The sequence below is a fragment of the Polypterus senegalus genome, chromosome 4, assembly GCF_016835505.1.
Source record: "Polypterus senegalus isolate Bchr_013 chromosome 4, ASM1683550v1, whole genome shotgun sequence".
NCBI lineage: Eukaryota > Metazoa > Chordata > Cladistia > Polypteriformes > Polypteridae > Polypterus > Polypterus senegalus.
This window is the reverse complement of record NC_053157.1, coordinates 123754005-123771298: the sequence shown is the minus strand read 5'-3', so window position 1 is coordinate 123771298 and position 17294 is coordinate 123754005. Positions and strand designations below refer to the sequence as shown.

The 17294-nt window shown below is 37.9% G+C and overlaps 1 protein-coding gene across 1 annotated transcript in view; it reads right to left on the bottom strand.

Annotated features, from left to right (window-relative positions):
* aadat (aminoadipate aminotransferase) overlaps positions 1 to 17294 on the bottom strand; it is a 112061-nt gene that overhangs the window by 65533 nt on the left and 29234 nt on the right. Inside the window, exons 3-4 of the mRNA XM_039751250.1 lie at positions 6321 to 6489; positions 6053 to 6173 (exon numbers count right to left, since the gene is read on the bottom strand). Coding sequence (XP_039607184.1) covers positions 6053 to 6173; positions 6321 to 6489 — 290 coding nt within the window. The remainder of the gene's footprint in view (positions 1 to 6052; positions 6174 to 6320; positions 6490 to 17294) is intronic.

Sequence of the window (17294 nt, the reverse complement as noted above, 5' to 3'; positions counted from 1 at the left end):
AATTAAAGTTAAGACTTCCTGCTCAGTTACAGGATTAAAATTATTAAAGTGCTGAATGCAATGTGAGATAGGGCCTGCTAAGCTAGTATTTTATAATTAATATTTTTAATTTTCTTATTAAAGAAGTTCATAAACTCTGTACTGCTAATATCTGTTGGTATTTTGCACTGTTTATCTGAATTCCCATTTGTTAATTTAGCCACTGTTCTAAACAGTACCCGAGTGTTTTTATTATTGCTATCTATTAATGTAGAATAGTATTCTGAGCGAGCTTTAAAGAAGGCTTTTTTATATTTATTAACACTCTCTGTCCATGCAATTTGAAAGACAATGACAACAGTATTTAAGATTACCTCATATTTATATCAAAATATAGTTTCTCTGTATCTTCTCCAGAATTTATTTTAGTTCTAAATGCTATTCCATTGAATTTTTTATGTTTACATACGTATACAATTGTCCCAATCCTTCCTATTTATTGTAATCTATACTAATAAAAGGCAAAGCCCTCACTGACTCACTCACTCACTCACTCACTGACTGACTCACTGACTCATCACTAATTCTCCAACTTCCCGCGTAGGTAGAAGGCTGAAATTTGGCAGGCTTATTCCTTACAGCTTACTTACAAAAGTTAAGCAGGTTTCATTTCGAAATTCTACACGTAACGGTCATAACGGTCAATAACGGTCGACAACGTCCGCCATGTTGAACTTTCTTATTTATGGCCCCATCTTCACGAAATTTGGTAGGCTGCTTCCCTGCGCTAACCGAAACCGATGTACGTACTTGTTTCGATGGTATGATGCCACTGTCGGCCGCCATATTGAACTTTCCAATGTCACTAATTTTCCAACTTCCCGTGTAGGTAGAAGGCTGACCCCATCTTCACGAAATTTGGTAGGCGGCTTCCCTGCGCTAACCGCCATATTGACCTTTCCAACGTCACTAATTCTCCAAATTCCCATGTATGTAGAAGGCTGAAATTTGGTACTTATTTTGGTGGTATGATGCCACTGTCGGCCGCCATATTGAACTTTTCAACAGTCTTTGTTACTTATGGGCCCATCTTCAAGAAATTTGGTACGCGGGTTCCCAACGCTAACTGAATCCTACTTACGTACATATATACGTCCATAGCCTGCAGCTCAGTCCCCGTGTGAGGCGGCGTTGGGTCCCCCATCCCAACGCCTCTCACGTTGTTGGCTGCATGCCTATATAAGGCCATCCGTCACTCCAGTCTCTACATTCCCCACGGGATTCACGTCTCCCTGCTGATAACTACAGCCTTTTTATTTAATCCACGGCTTCTCCGCTGTTTTATTGTTCATTTATTACGATTATAGTTATTGTGTAGGTATTTTAGACTTACTTTACATTGTTCAAGTACTTATTTCCTTTATCATTCCAACCGTACCCGCATTAACATGTCTATCGAGGTGATCACCATCGATCAAAGAACTGTCACTTACTGAGTTGTTTCCATGCCCGGAGATGGCACCTACCTTTATATTGCACGGCCGTATCAGGCTCACTCTTGATATCCGGAGGAACATTGTGTCTTATATATTGAATGACTCGGACAGGTTCAAGGTGTGGACTGATGACGGTACAGGAGATAATTATACTACACAGGAGCACTAGAAGAGTGAAATGCTTAAGCCCTTCACCTATGCATCTGCATGTGAGTTGATGGCTGCCGCTGAATTGTTCGGTTGTCACTTTCAAGTGTACCGAAATGGCCAAATATTTTACACCTTTGGACAACCGCCAATGCCTCTTAGATTCACAGATGACGATTTCAGTAGTGGACACTTTGATGTTTATGAATGTTTAAACTCTCAAAAGCTGGATGTGAAGTTATCGATGAAACTGGTTGTATACTTACAACGCTTGACAGATGCCAAATGTCACTTCAACACAAGTCCTGTAAATACTGTCGTAATTGAAACAAACCGTGAAACTCAAACCGATTATGACAGCAGCAATCCAAGCTGTGAGATTTGAAACAAGATTACTATTCACATGGCCAACTGTACTTGCATGCTTAAGAGTAAGCTCAGCGCACAGCTTGGTCATATTACAACCGGAGGGCCGAACTCACAATGTGGTATACAAAGAGATCCTTAACAAATAATTATTGGTATATTTTATATATATATATATATATATATATATATATATATATATATATATATATATATATATATATATATATACTGCTCAAAAGAATTAAAGGAACACTTTTAATCAGAGTATAGCATAAAGTCAATGAAACTTATGGGATATTAATCTGGTCAGTTAAGTAGCAGAGGGGTTGTTAATCAGTTTCAGCTGCTGTGGTGTTAATGAAATTAACAACAGATGCACTAGAGGGGCAACAATGAGATGACCCCCAAAACAGTAATGGTTTAACAGGTGGAGGCCACTGACATTTTTCCCTCCTCATCTTTTCTGACTGTTTCTTCACTAGTTTTGCATTTGGCTACAGTCAGTGTCACTACTGGTAGCATGAGGCGATACCTGGACCCTACAGAGGTTGCACAGGTAGTCCAACTTCTCCAGGATGGCACATCAATACGTGTCATTGCCAGAAGGTTTGCTGTGTCTCCCTGCACAGTCTCAAGGGCATGGAGGAGATTCTAGGAGACAAGCAGTTACTCTAGGAGAGCTGGAGAGGGCCATAGAAGGTCCATAACCCATCAGCAGGACCAGTATCTGCTCCTTTGGGCAAGGAGGAACAGGATGAGCACTGCCAGAGCCCTACAAAATGACCTCCAGCAGGCCACTGATGTGAATGTCTCTGACCAAACAACTAGAAAGACTTCATGAGGGTGACCCAAGGGCCCCATGTCCTCTAATGGGCCCTGAGCTCACTGCCCAGCAGCATGCAGCTCGATTGGCATTCACCATAGAATACCAGAATTGGCAGATGCACCACTGGTGCCCTGTGCTTTTTACAGATGAGAGCAGGTTCACCCTGAGCACGTGACAGAAGTGAAAGGGTCTGGAGAAGCCATGGAGAACATTATGCTGCCTGTAACATCATTCAGCATGAGCAGTTTGGTGGTGGATTAATGATTGTCTGGGGAGGCATATCCATGGAGGGTCACACAGACCGCTACAGGCTTGACAAAGGCACCTTGGCTGCCATTAGGTATCAGGATGAAATCCTTGGACCCATTGTCAGACCCTATGCTGGTACAATGGCTTCTGGTGCACGACAATTCCTGGCCTCATGTGGTGAGAGTATGCAGGCAGTTCCTGGAGGATGAAGGAATTGATACCATTGACTGGCCACCACACTTTCCTGACCTAAATCCAATAGAACACCTCTGGGACATTATGTTTTGGTCCATCCAATGCCACCAGGTTGCACCTCAGACTGTCCAGGAGCTCAGTGATGCCCTGGTCCAGATCTGGGAGGAGATCCCCCACAACACCATCTGTCATCTCATTAGAAGCATGCACTGATGTTGTCAGGCATGTATACAAGAACACAGGGGCCATACAAAGTGCTGCGTACAATTTTGAGTTGCTGCAATTAAATTTTGGCAAAATGGACTATCCTGCCACATAATTTTTTCACTCTGATTTTTGGGGCGTCTTTGAATTCAGGGCTCTGTAGGTTGATCATTTTCATTTCCATCAAACGATGTGGCATCCTTTCGTTCCTAACACATTACCCAGTCTATATCAGTATAGATATCCAGGAGGATTTCTTTTTCCCATTGAGTTCTGATGTGTTTTCAAAGTGTTCCTTTCATTTTTTTGAGCAGTTTATATATATATATATATATATATATATATATATATATAGAGAGAGAGAGAGAGAGAGAGAGAGAGAGAGAGAGAGAGAGAGAGAGAGAGAGAGATATATATAGATATATATATAGATATCAGATATATAGTAATCCCTCCTCGATCGCGGGGGTTGCGTTCCGGAACCCCCTGCGATAGATGAAAATCCGCGAAGTAGAAACCATATGTTTGTATAGTTATTTTTATATATTTTAAGCCCTTATAAACTCTCCCACACTGTTAACATTATTAGAGCCCTCTAGACATGAAACACCCTTTAGGGTGACATGCAGCACTCAAAACAGTGACAAAGCAATTACATTGACGATCATGTTACGCTATTTTCAAGATGTTTCCTTTTCTTTTTCATTACTTCTTTAACACACTACTTCTCCTCTGCGAAGCGCGGGTATTTTGCTAGTTCTTAATATTCTGGAACAAAAATGTAACAATAAAATGTACCAGCATTCATATGTTTTTAATAAATCAGATTAATACAAGAATATATAGTTTATGGGGGTAATTATTAAAGAAAAAAATGGCAGAAAGCTACTAAAAGTTATCATATGTTACCAATGGTTTGTAAAATCCAATGTAAAATTCTTCATAAAATTTACCCAGTTAAATATGAGTAGAATGTTTCCAGATATAGATATTAATTTCACATTTTGTCATTCATGACCACAACAAGTTCAACACAATTTTTTATAGTCCCATCTACATAAACCTATAGATAGAAACGTCTACTTGGATTGTCCAGAAATTATTTAATTTTTCAATTAAAGGATATGATTCTCTTTTATGAGAAAAATCTTGTTCAATATACAACATCATTTCTAAATAATTTTGTAAAATATTATTTAGGAAATATTTCATTCAAGAGTGTAAATGGATCTGATATAGCCCCTTTTCCTTTTCTTTACTGAATGTTTGGTACATGTAAGTCTCTTGAGTTAATTAAGAGCTGGAAATCTCTTGGCTAAACCCTTACAATCTGTTACTGCATTATTTCTACCTTTATGAGTGTATCATTATTGATGTTTATTGATGTATTATTTCTAATTGTTATATGTATTTTAAAATATTTGTATGATATTGTATTTAAAACTTATAATGAGGACTTAACCATGTACAGATCATTACAATGCAGATTTTAGGATATTCAGTTTCTTCATTTGGGAGAAACAAATACAGATATTATCTTATTCAACTGAGTCATAGGTCTCCATTTCTATAAAAGAGATCATCTTCTAGCCTAAAGGAGCAAAAATTAACTTAGCTAGAAAAAAAATAATGACAGTATTTAGCGTGTTTATGCAATCCTGGGCAGTTCATATATGCATATGGATTCATATATGTATTATAGGCAGTAATGCACATATGTACATATTTCTTTTTGATCATGCACAAGTGTTTTCAAATACCACTTACAATTAAAGTTGCAGTATCTATGAATCAGCTCTATAAGTGCTTCCTGCTCCATGCTTTGCAGATATACAGTGAGTAAAAATGGTCAAAATATAAAATAATAATGTAGCAAAGTGTGGTGCCAGTGTATGTGGCTCTCTGGGATTTAAGCTTCTTTTCATGTCTAATTGTATTGCTCTCTGTCCTTAAATGTTCTTGTTCACCCAGCTGTTAGTTCTAGATTGAAGACAAGACAAGAAGATGCTTCTCTTTTACAAAGTGTACCTGCATGGGATTTTGTTGGCTTTTATATTTGGCTGATCTTGCCAGAGTATTGTTATTATTTTCTTTCTGCTGGCTTTAGTTGTTTTCCACTGTTAATATAACATATAAAAGTGTACAAACAAGTAACACCCAGAATTGCTACCCTAAGTTCGAATATATGCAGATATTTACTAACTTTTAATTTCAATTATCAAACCTTATTTTTTGGCTAATTTGACCGCCCTAGTAAGTATGAGACACAACTAGAAATATACTGACCTGCAGAGGTAAAGTTATCAAAAGCTTCAATTGGATTTTTGGCTTGCTGCAGTGACACAGCCATTTTACAGGGTTGGTTATGCTTTGGGTGTGCTTTTATGGGGCCCAAAATCTCTAGCAGTGCCCCTGACTAGAACTTTAAAAGTCATAAAAATGCCTTGATATAAAGCATTCTATAGAACTTTAAAAGTCATAAAACTGCCTTGATATAAAGCATTCTATCTATTTATTTATTTCTATTAGCATCTTAGTTCTGTTAAAAAGCATGTCCTTATCTGTGAACATCATCTTGAAATCTTGCCTTAGACATTCCTTCCTGGCTGCCTGTTGTGATACACATTTCCATTTCCCCATTATTGGCATTTGGTGGCTTGTGAAGGCTTTTCTGAAGATTCTTTACCCATGAAAGTAATTCTGGGATTCTGGAAATGAAATATATATTTTAAAATGTGTTAGTTCAAAACGGTTAGCTAAGAAATGAAAAAAAATTATGTTTCAGTGTATTATTGTCTCTGCTTGTTGCATCTAAACAAAAGGCTGAGTTTTATAGATATTATGGAGGAACTTACCCTGATGATGCTGAATATTGTAGTGCTCTGTTCATGGTTTTCTGGTCAAATACCACACTACCTCCATCTTTCAAGGTGATGGTAGCAGTCTGGAAAGGAAATGTGCTCGGGTTGGGAGCTCCTCCAGCTAATGAGATTAAGGAAGGTGGCATTTTTTGCTGAAGTTCAGCTAAAATTAAAAAGGGACTAATTACTTTTCTAGTTATTAATACTTCAATAATAGTATAATATTTTCAAACTAGTGTCAAAAACATATATAATTTGCTTCATTGCATTAGTCCAGGCAAAATTAATGTAATTAGGCAAATTATATATGCCAATAAAAAGAAAGCAGTAATATTAATGTCAAAGGAATACCTTATTATATGTGATGATTAATCAAAAAGGTTAATAATATTATTTCATCTATCTGTTTCATAGAAGCATTTTGTAAACCATTAGCAAACGGACTTTAATGGAAACAATAGGTTTGATGATACCCTTCCGGGTCTAAAAGGCATACCATTAATGTAACAAAGGAAGGCTAACAGAGATGCATGAGACCAGTACAGAACTGCTAGTCACAGTGGCTCAGTCATGTGCCTAAAGAAGTTACTGCAACACGGGAACAAGAAACTGAGTGCCAAAGTCAGGTTTGCCACTTAGGGCACAAGCCAGACACACAAGTAAATTGGTGCTATTAAGGAACAGCCAGTCTTATCCATGAAATTTACAGATTTTTTTTAACTCATAATTTTTTATGGGTATTTTACTAGTACCACAGTAATCATTACTTGCAGCCCAATCAGTTTTGCACTTACCTTCACTAATCTGCCTCAAACAGAAAAAAAATGGATACTACGGATGTTACCATTAATCTTTTACACTTACCAGAAAACATCAATGTTTATAGAAATAGTTACACAATTTTAGGTCATTTTCAATGTATACAAATCAAATACTGTAATTGTATTGCAACAAAAATTAAGAAATTTAATTAAAAAAGAAGACTAATTCAGTGAATGTTTTCAGGTCAGTCCCAACATTAGACAAAGCTCCATAGTTCTCACAAAAACTGTCAAATGATTTATTAAAATGAAAAATGGAGAGTGTTGACTTTCCTATCAAACCAAGAAACAGGAATAACTGTTCAGATGTTGCCCAAGACCAGTCCTAGAGAGCACTGTAATCAGTTATAGCTCTAGATTTCAGTAGTCTTACCTAGTGAGTGCTTTGTTAACTATAGGACAGGTAACAGCTGTAGTAGGTAAATAAAGCTTGGATTTTAAAATTGCATTGATCACTAATACTGAAAATGAATTTAACAGTTTGAACTCAGGGAGGCTATTCATTCATTTTCTGGCCCCATGCAGTGATGGACAAATCAGTGGTCCAAACACCTTGAACCATCCGTTTTTGATTCTGGACAACCAAACTATAGACTCAAAAAACCCAGCAGGCTACCAGATGTTTCAGATCTTTTTGGTCCACACAATATTTTCCTAATCAAAAACAATTTGATACAAAAGACACAATTCTTCATGTATGATCTTAACTTCAGTGTCACTTTTAAAGACAGCTGCTGCTAGTGTGCCAGACTGCTTGAAGGTCCGATTGTATTCGTGTACAGATAACAGCAGACATGGTCACTCAAAGAGGATGTGGATCCTGGTTTGTTTAGAGTATAAGCCTTCAATGTATGTCAAAACATTGTGAAACTGCAGAATCTCCTGACTTTTCCCAACATACTTTCTTTGCCTTTACATATCAATCTCACAAATTATTTTAATTTCTGCCTGCACATATTTTCATCTTTGCCCAGGGTGTGGGCGATTTCTTATAATTAATTTGTACACGCCTGGCTATCATTGTGTGCTTTTAATATTGGATTGTATAGGTGTGGGTAGCTTTGAATTATTTCACAGAACTGTTCTACGAATAAGCCTGTATCTTTTTGCTTGGCACTTGCGAGGGTCAGTTACCTATAACTGATAACAAAATTTACATCACAAACACATTGATGAACCCTCAAAGAAGCGCTAAATATAGACAAGCTTTAACCACCATCTAAAGCCTGTTATTTACTTGATGCATCTATTATAGTCAGTAGGGATACATAGCAACAACAATGTCAGACATGGCGTCACACTTGTGTGCACTAGATTTTCTCCATGAGCTGTGCACACAATTTTTTCTAAAAGCATGGTGATGCAGATTTTGTGGAGAGGCTGGTTAAGTGGGTGGTAGAAAAACAAATAAGGGGCTGAACATGAACCAATAGGTAATTTTTGCATGTCTTCCTTGCACTCTGCCATTTGAAGTGCACATGTTCATCATGTAGGTCACCCACTTGCCTTACTTTTGCTGTTTTTGATTAATGGGTATGACTTTCCAACATAGCCTCTTTTTCCCATTAAAGCCAGTATTAACAGGCACAACTCTTCTTCCATCAACAGTCTCACTTCCTTTATTGTGAATGTGTTTAAATGTGTTTAAGTATGTGATACTGACCAAACACTGTCACCTACTGACTAGGAGAATATCAATGCACTGATTGAATCGGCCACTGCCTAGGTCACTGACAGCATGCACACTTTCCATTGCAGTTTGTGCACAACTCTTAGCATGCACACTCACTAGTGCAGTAAGCAAGCAGGTGAAATAATAGCAACAGTTGTAAAGCAACTGAGGCAGTGAGGGGAAGAATGGCAAAGTTAATCGTATCCTCTCATTGTTTGCCATGATATAAATAAGGTAGCAATTAACATATTTGTCTCCAATTACTCCATGCTACAGTCTGCAAAACAGGGAGGAGCTGCATGTTGGTGTAGGGTTTCATTTGCCATTTTACACAGACTCTACACCATTTTTTGCACACATTTACCAATTGAAATCTAATCTACATAACTACCATAACACTGTCTAGCCATTATAGGAAACAACAACTAAAGCATCAGCCGAAAAGCTGATGTGTTGAGAAAGGTAATCATGGAGTTATCAGGAAATTTTCAAACTACTTCTGCAATTACGTCCTTACAAAGCAGCTGTAATTCTGCAATATAAAATATTAACCTACTGTTTAAAATGAGAAATCATATTTCTGTGATCTGTCTGCGTAACAAGTGTCTACATAATTTGTGCATTCTTTATCAAATCAAGTAACAGTGTTAAAGTCTGGAAAACAGCCAAGTACAGCATGCTACAGCTTATACCACTATCCAGTTTGCTAAGGAAGAGTATATAAACCCAATGATCTGTATGCTGTTTAAATCAATTTAAAAATCACTTCAGCTTTTCAAGTAATCACGTATGTCCTGTATGCTTCAGCCTAAAGGGTTACACACTTAATATGACTGATGCTGGCTACATACAGTGCAGTACTTGCTTCTATCTTTACGTATACTTACAGTACATTTGACCAGAGTTTCTTACTTTATAAAAATGAACTTGTATTCATGTCAACCATCCTGGTAGTTTATAAGAGATTAATAAATAATAAAAAATAATAAATAATAATAAATATATTATTTTTTAAGTACTAGGGGGCTTCGCTCACCAACCCCCCTGCCTGCACTACCCGCCAGCAACTTCACATCTCTGCCGCTCGCACATGTGGATTTCACTTTCACCAAACAACAAAACTTTTAATTCTCGCGGATAGGCCTCTTCATTCGGAAGAAACACTACTTTTCCCCAACAGCAACACGAATAAGACAATTTACAAATCTCCAACTTAAAGTTTAAAGACAAACAATATCTACATACTTCTGTCATATTACCTACTACTGTATGTCCATATATTCAATCTCTTTTCACTTTTACCTTTTCATCAATATCGCATTGAATTGAATTGAATTGATACACCTCTTCATTGGGAGGAAACACTACTTTTCCCTGATGGGAAATTAGATGATCCACAAGTCTCCGACTTAAAGTTTAAATCCGAACAATATATTAGATCTCTTTTCACTGTTCCATTATTTCACTGAGTAATAATTTCCGTTTGTTTGTTGCTAATACGATCTTTACTATCATTTTTTTGAGACTTTCGATTTTTCATACTTACATTATCTGCATGTGTATCGCCTCAACATTTTTGAATTCTTTACGACGTTCTACTTTGTCATCTACTGTTTGTCTTTTATTTCCGGCCCCGGGCATGGTTACATCTCTTGGCACAAAGTCTCGTCTCACGGGATGTGAAAGTGTTTCTCTGAGAAAGTCACGTCTCGTCTCTCTTCCTAAGATTTTTTATTATAACAGAGAGATATGACTTAAATTGTTGTAAAATATTATGTCTCCCAGCTGATAAAAAAAAAAGATAGCTTGTGCCCATGTGGCAAGACATTGAAATCCTTGAGTCTATACACAAGGCTCTAAATCCACCGATTAGTTTCACAGATGTACTGACATGGGAATCATATGTCAGTGTATCAAATGTGAACCTGTGCTCCACCTGCTCAGTGAGGAAGTCCTGTGGCCAGAGGATAAGAACACAGAGCTCACAAAAGAACATTAAACTTCTAGTGAAATTTGTGAGGCTTTTGCTATAGTTTTTAATCATAAAATGAATGATATTACAAGTAATATAGTATATACCCTCAATACCAATCCTATTAAATCCCAATATTTAATTTTAAGTGAATTAAATTCTTTCACCACGATAGATTTACCTGATCTATATAGAATAATTTCTTAACTGAGATCCTCCAACTGTGTCCTTGACCCAATAAAAACAAGTTTTTTTAAAAAAAGTATCTGGCGTACTAATTGATAGTGTGCTTGACATAGTAAATTCATCATTAGATATGGGGGTCTTCCCAGCCTGTCTTAAGACTGCTGTTGTTAAACCCATGCTCAAGAAAAATAATCTTGAATCCTCTGCTTTTGACAATTTTAAACCTATTTCTAACCTGCCTTTAACTAAAATTCCAGAAAAGGCAGTCATTACACAACTAAATGATCACTAAACATGCTATTCTTGATAAGTTTCAGTCAGGTTTTACAACAAATCACAGTACAGAAACTGCAATTGTTAAAGTAGTAAATGACTTGTGGGTAAATGCAGACAGAGGCCGTTTATCTCATCCTCTTAGATCTGAGTGCCGTATTTGATACCATTGACCACAATATTCTTAGAAATCGTGTTAGTCAATGGGTGGGCCTCTCTGGCAATGTCTTAAATTGATTTGAGTCGTACTTAACAGGTAGAAAATAATTTGTTAGTTGTGGTAATTATACTTTGAAGACACATGATATACTACATGGTGTTCCACAAGGACCTATCCTGGGTCCAGTGCTCTTTTCAATCTACATGCTTCCATTAGGTTAGATTATCTCAAGGCATAATGTGACCTACCACAGCTATGCTGATGACACACAACTATATTTATCATTAGCTCCTGATGACCCCGACTCTCTTGGTTAACTGACCCAATATCTTACTTGTGTTTCTGAATGGATAAGTACTAATTTTCTCAAACTAAAAACAAGAAAACAGAAATCTTAGTAATTGGCAGAAATTGATATAGTGAGGGTATTAGAAATAAACTTGATCTCTTAGGCTTAGAAGTCAAGACAGAGGTAAACAATTTAGGGGTATTTATTGACTCCGACCCAAATTTTAAATTACATAATAATCAGATTACCAGGACAGCATTTTTTTCACTTAAGAAATATATAAAAATTTAGATCCCTTATAACTTTGCAAGATGCTGAAAAATTAGTTCACACTTTTCTTTTTAGTCGACTAGATTACTGTAACGCACTCTTCTAAGGACTACCCAAAAAAGACATCAATTGGTTGCAATGAGTGAAGAATGCAGCTACCAGAATCTTAACTAGTAAAAGAAAATCCGACCACATCTCTCCAATTTTGATGTCACTACATTGGTTACCTGTGCCATTTAGAATTGACTTTAAAATACTCCTTTTGGTTTACAAAGCCTTAAATAATCTTGCTCCATCCTATATGTCGGAATGCCTTTCACCTTATAGTGCCTGCTTATAATTCCAAAACACAAACTGCCAAATGTCCACATGACCATCATCATCTAATTCTTCCACATGAAGCCTGAAAACCAGGAGGACTGATTTAAATCATTTATGTTAGGTAGAATGCCCTGTGGGGGCTGGGTGGTCTTGTGGCCTTGGAACCCCTGCAGATTTTGTTACTTAGTATTGCCTAATCTTTTTATATTTTTTTATTCTTTTTATAATCTTTTCTTTCTTCATCTTGTAAAGCATTTTGAGCTACATCATTTGTATGAAAACATGCTATATGAATTGTGGAGCCAACCCGGACACAGACAGGCGGACATGTTGTTCAATACCACCACACGTTTTTATCTATACTAATAAAAGGCAAAGCCCTCACTCACTCACTCACTCACTCACTCACTCACTCACTCACTCATCACTAATTCTCCAACTTCCCGTGTAGGTAGAAGGCTGAAATTTGGCAGGCTCATTCCTTACAGCTTACTTACAAAAGTTGGGCAGGTTTCATTTCGAAATTCTATGCCTAATGGTCATAACTGGAAGGTATTTTTCTCCATTAACTGTAATGGAGTTGAGCTGGAATGACGTGGGGGGGCGGAGTTTCGTGTGACATCATCACGCCTCCCACGTAATCACGTGAACTGACTGTCAACGCAGTACGTAGAAAACCAGGAAGACCTCCAAAAGCGCTTAAGAAAACATGCATTATATAATTGAGAAGGCAGCGAAACAATAAGAAGCGAGCGAGTGACATATACTACCATATTCATGACTGCTGCTACCTCGGAAAGAAAGCAAGGTGTAAACCTAAACTTTAAATTAAGTTCATAGACAGGCTACTCTGGCGTTTCACATGCCCACAGGTAATGCGGGATACAAGTTTAATGAGAGGACGCAGGATATAAACGAGAGTTTTGATCACTTTATAACTAAGTTAAAATTGTAGGTGAAGGGGTGTGCTTATGCAAATTCCGAGACTGTGTTTGTGGGGATTGACAGTTAAGGCGGGTGGGGGAGTCACGTCATCATCTCCCCTCCCATTCATCTCATTTGGCTCTGAGCTGAGCTCTGCAGCTAACGCCGTCTTCGAAGCAACCGTCAGACTGCCACCAAATACTCACAGAAAAATCCACAAGTTAATACACACGCTGTCTCTATAGAGTTTCTCCACACTGAATCCTCCAGGCACTACTTACAAAAGGTTACATTGACAATCGTGTTACGTTATTTTTAAAATCTTTCCTTTTCTTAGCACAAGCACAGCTGAGAAGCTTCGATGCATGTGCTCCATAACGCGTTAAAAATAATGCATTTAATCACACTTTGCATTACAAGCAAAGGGAGCTTTTGTCAATGCATGATTTCCTGGTACACCGATTACTTTGATCAGCGCATCCCGATTCATTTTACCCTCGCACCACCTTAGTTTGAGAAGAAGTATGAAAAATATGAGGTTAACACAGAAAAACAGATCACCAATTCAAGCTTTATGAATAATCGATTCGCCATCAATAATTGTTTTGGTAAAGCCATCCTCCTTCCATTTTATAATTTTTCCGCCACTAGCCATGATTAAATGAGCGGTAAATAAAGTAAGAGCAAAGCGAGGGTGACTTATTTAGGCAGGCATATATATGACAGCAACACTCATGACAATGTCAATCATGTTACGTTATTATTAAAATGTTTCCTTTTCTTTTCATTACTTCTTTAACACACTACTTCTCCGCTGGTAGGCGGGTATTTTGATATATATATATATATATATATATATATATATATGAATGACCTCCAAAGAGCTGAGACTTTTGATATCATGAAGCGTGTCTGCAAAACTGTGGTCTCCTGCCCTGCAAAAGTCGAGCAGCCAGCGCGTGCATAGCTGTGCCGGCCTTTGAGACGCTGACTGCGCTTCTGCCTTAAGTCAAAGTGAGCACTTTTAATTTTTTTCATCCTCCCCCTGCGCTATAGCCCAGACAAGTGCAAACACGGGACCCCTTTTCTACACCACAAAAAATATTAAGGCGATTCACACTTTCTTTGCACGTATCGATTATGAGGTTCTCACCGGATTATGAACACACGCACACAGTAGAGGACTGACAGTGCCATCACAGCCGATTAATGGCGGGGACGTCTCACCAGTCTACACAAGACCCACGCGACTGTCCTCAAAAGGCGATCATAACGTCAGCGAACACATCTCTCTATACTATATAAAAGAAAAAGGCAACTTTCCTTTCTTTACACCTTTTTTCCTTTTATCCCAAACCAAAGCCTTTCTCGCTTAACACTGCAGAGGACACAAAACTAATTTTCTTTAAATGCCGGTAAGGCACATTACCAGAGGCACAAATTTGAGCGTTCACATAGAAAATGTAATTTCTATACCACAGCCGTCGTGTAGCGCCTTTCAAAAGGGATCTACTACCGAGAGATGATCCATATATATTTTAGCTGCTGTTAGTTACTTACCTGTTGTGTTACACAGTCTTTAAAATGTAGTTTACCTGCAACCACTCCAGTAGTGCTCAATGTACCTGTACTTCTTAAAACGTTAATGTTTTACTGTTTAATAACTTATAGACTATATTTTATTATTTCTCTCTTGCACTCAGTGACCAAAGCTATACACACACATATATAAAAGCTATACACACAAGTATATGTATGTGTATATATATGTATGTATGTGTATATATATATATATATATATATATACACACACACACACACACACATACATACATACATACATTATACATACATACATACACACATACACACATATATATAATTTGTGTGTGTATATGTATGTATGAATGTGTATATATGATGTAAATAGGTATGTATATATATACAGATATGTAGATATGAAGATATCTATGTGTATATATATGTGTGTATATATATATATATATATATATATATATATGTATGTATGTATGTATGTGTGTGTGTGTGTGTATATATATATGACAGCAGCAATCAAGCTGTGAGAAAACAGTAAAAGGAGGCGTGTCAGGCGTCGTGGTACATTTTCTGATGCGCTAGGCGAAAAAACTTTGTGACGCTGCCGCCAAATACACAAAACAATTACTTTGACAATCATGTTATATTATTTTTAAAATGTTTCCTTTTCTTTTTCATAACTTCTTTAACACACTACTTCTCCGCTGCGAAGCGCGGGTATTCTGTTAGTCTATAATAATAAAAGGCAAAGCCCTCACTGACTGACTGACTGACTGACTCATCACTAATTCTCCAACTTCCCGTGTAGGTGGAGGGCTGAAATTTAGCAGGCTTATTCCTTACAGCTTACTTAGAAAAGTTAAGCAGGTTTCATTTCGAAAGGCTACACGTAACGGTCATAGCGGTCGATAACGATCGACAACGTCCGCCATGTTGAACTTTCTTATTTATGGCCCCATCTTCACGAAATTTGGTAGGCGGCTTCCCTGCGCTAAACGAAACCGATGTACTTACTTATTTCGATGGTATGACGCCACTGTCAGCCGCCATATTGAACTTTCCAACGTCACCAATTTTCAAACTTCCCGTGTAGGTAGAAGGCTGACCCCATCTTCATGAAATTTGATAGGTGGCTTCCCTGCGCTAACCAAAACCAATGTACGTACTTATTTTGGAGGTTTGACACCATTGTCGGCCGCCATATTGAATTTTCCAAACGTCACTAATTCTCCAACTTCCCATGTAGGTAGAAGGCTGAAATTTGGCAGGCCCATTCCTTACAGCTTACTTACAAAAGTTAAGCAGGTTTCATTTCGAAATTCTACGCGTAACAGTCATAACGGTCAACAACGTCTGCCATATTGAACTTTCTTATTCATGGCCCCATCTTCACGAAATTTGGTAGGCGGCATCCCTGCGCTAACCGAAACCAATGTACATACTTATTTCGGTGGTATGATGCCACTGTTGGCGCCATATTGAACTTTTAAAAGAAACCGATGTCCGTACTTATTTCGTTGGTATGACACCACTGTCGGCCGCCATATTGAACTTTCCAACGTCACTAATTCTCCAACTTCCCATGTAGGTAGAAGGCTGAAATTTGGCAGGCTCATTCCTTACAGCTTAATTACAACAATTAAGCAGGTTTTATTTCGAAATATTACGCGTAACAGTCATAACGGTCAACAACATCCGCCATGTTGAACTTTCTTATTTACGGCCCTATCTTCACAAAATTTGGTAGGCGGCTTCCCTGCACTAACCGAAACCAATGTACGTACTTATTTCAGTGGTATGATGCCACTGTCGGTCGCCATATTGAACTTTTCAACAGTCTTCGTTACTTATGGGCCCATCTTCAAGAAATTTGGTACACGGGTTCCCAACGCTAACTGAATCCTACTTACGTACATATATACATACGTCCATAGCCTGCAGCTCGGTCACCGTGTGAGGCAGCGTTGGGTCCCCCATCCCAACGCCTCTCACGTTGTTGGCTGGCTGCCTGCCTATTTAAGACCGTCCGTCGCTCCGGTCTCTACATCTCCTTCCTTGCTTCGCCACGGGATTCACGTCTCCCTACTGATAACTACAGCCTTTTTGTTTAATCCACGGCTTCTCTGCTGTTTTAATGTTTGTTTATTACAATTATAGTTATTGTATAGGTATTTTACACTTACTTTACATTGCTCAGGTACCCGTTTCCTTTATCATTCCAACCCCCATTACCATGTCTATCGAGATGATCACTATCGATCAAAGAACTGTCACTCACCGAGTGGTTTCCATGCCCGGAGATACCACCTACCTTTTCCATTCTCTTTGTTACATATTGCACGGCCATATCAGGCTCACTCTTGATATCCGGAGGAACATTCTGTCTTATGTATTGAATGACTGGGACAGGTTCAAGGTGTGGACTGATGACGGTACAGGAGATAATTATACTACACAGGAGCACTATAATAGTGAAATGCTTAAGCCCTTCACCTATGCATCTGCATGTGAGTTGATGGCTGC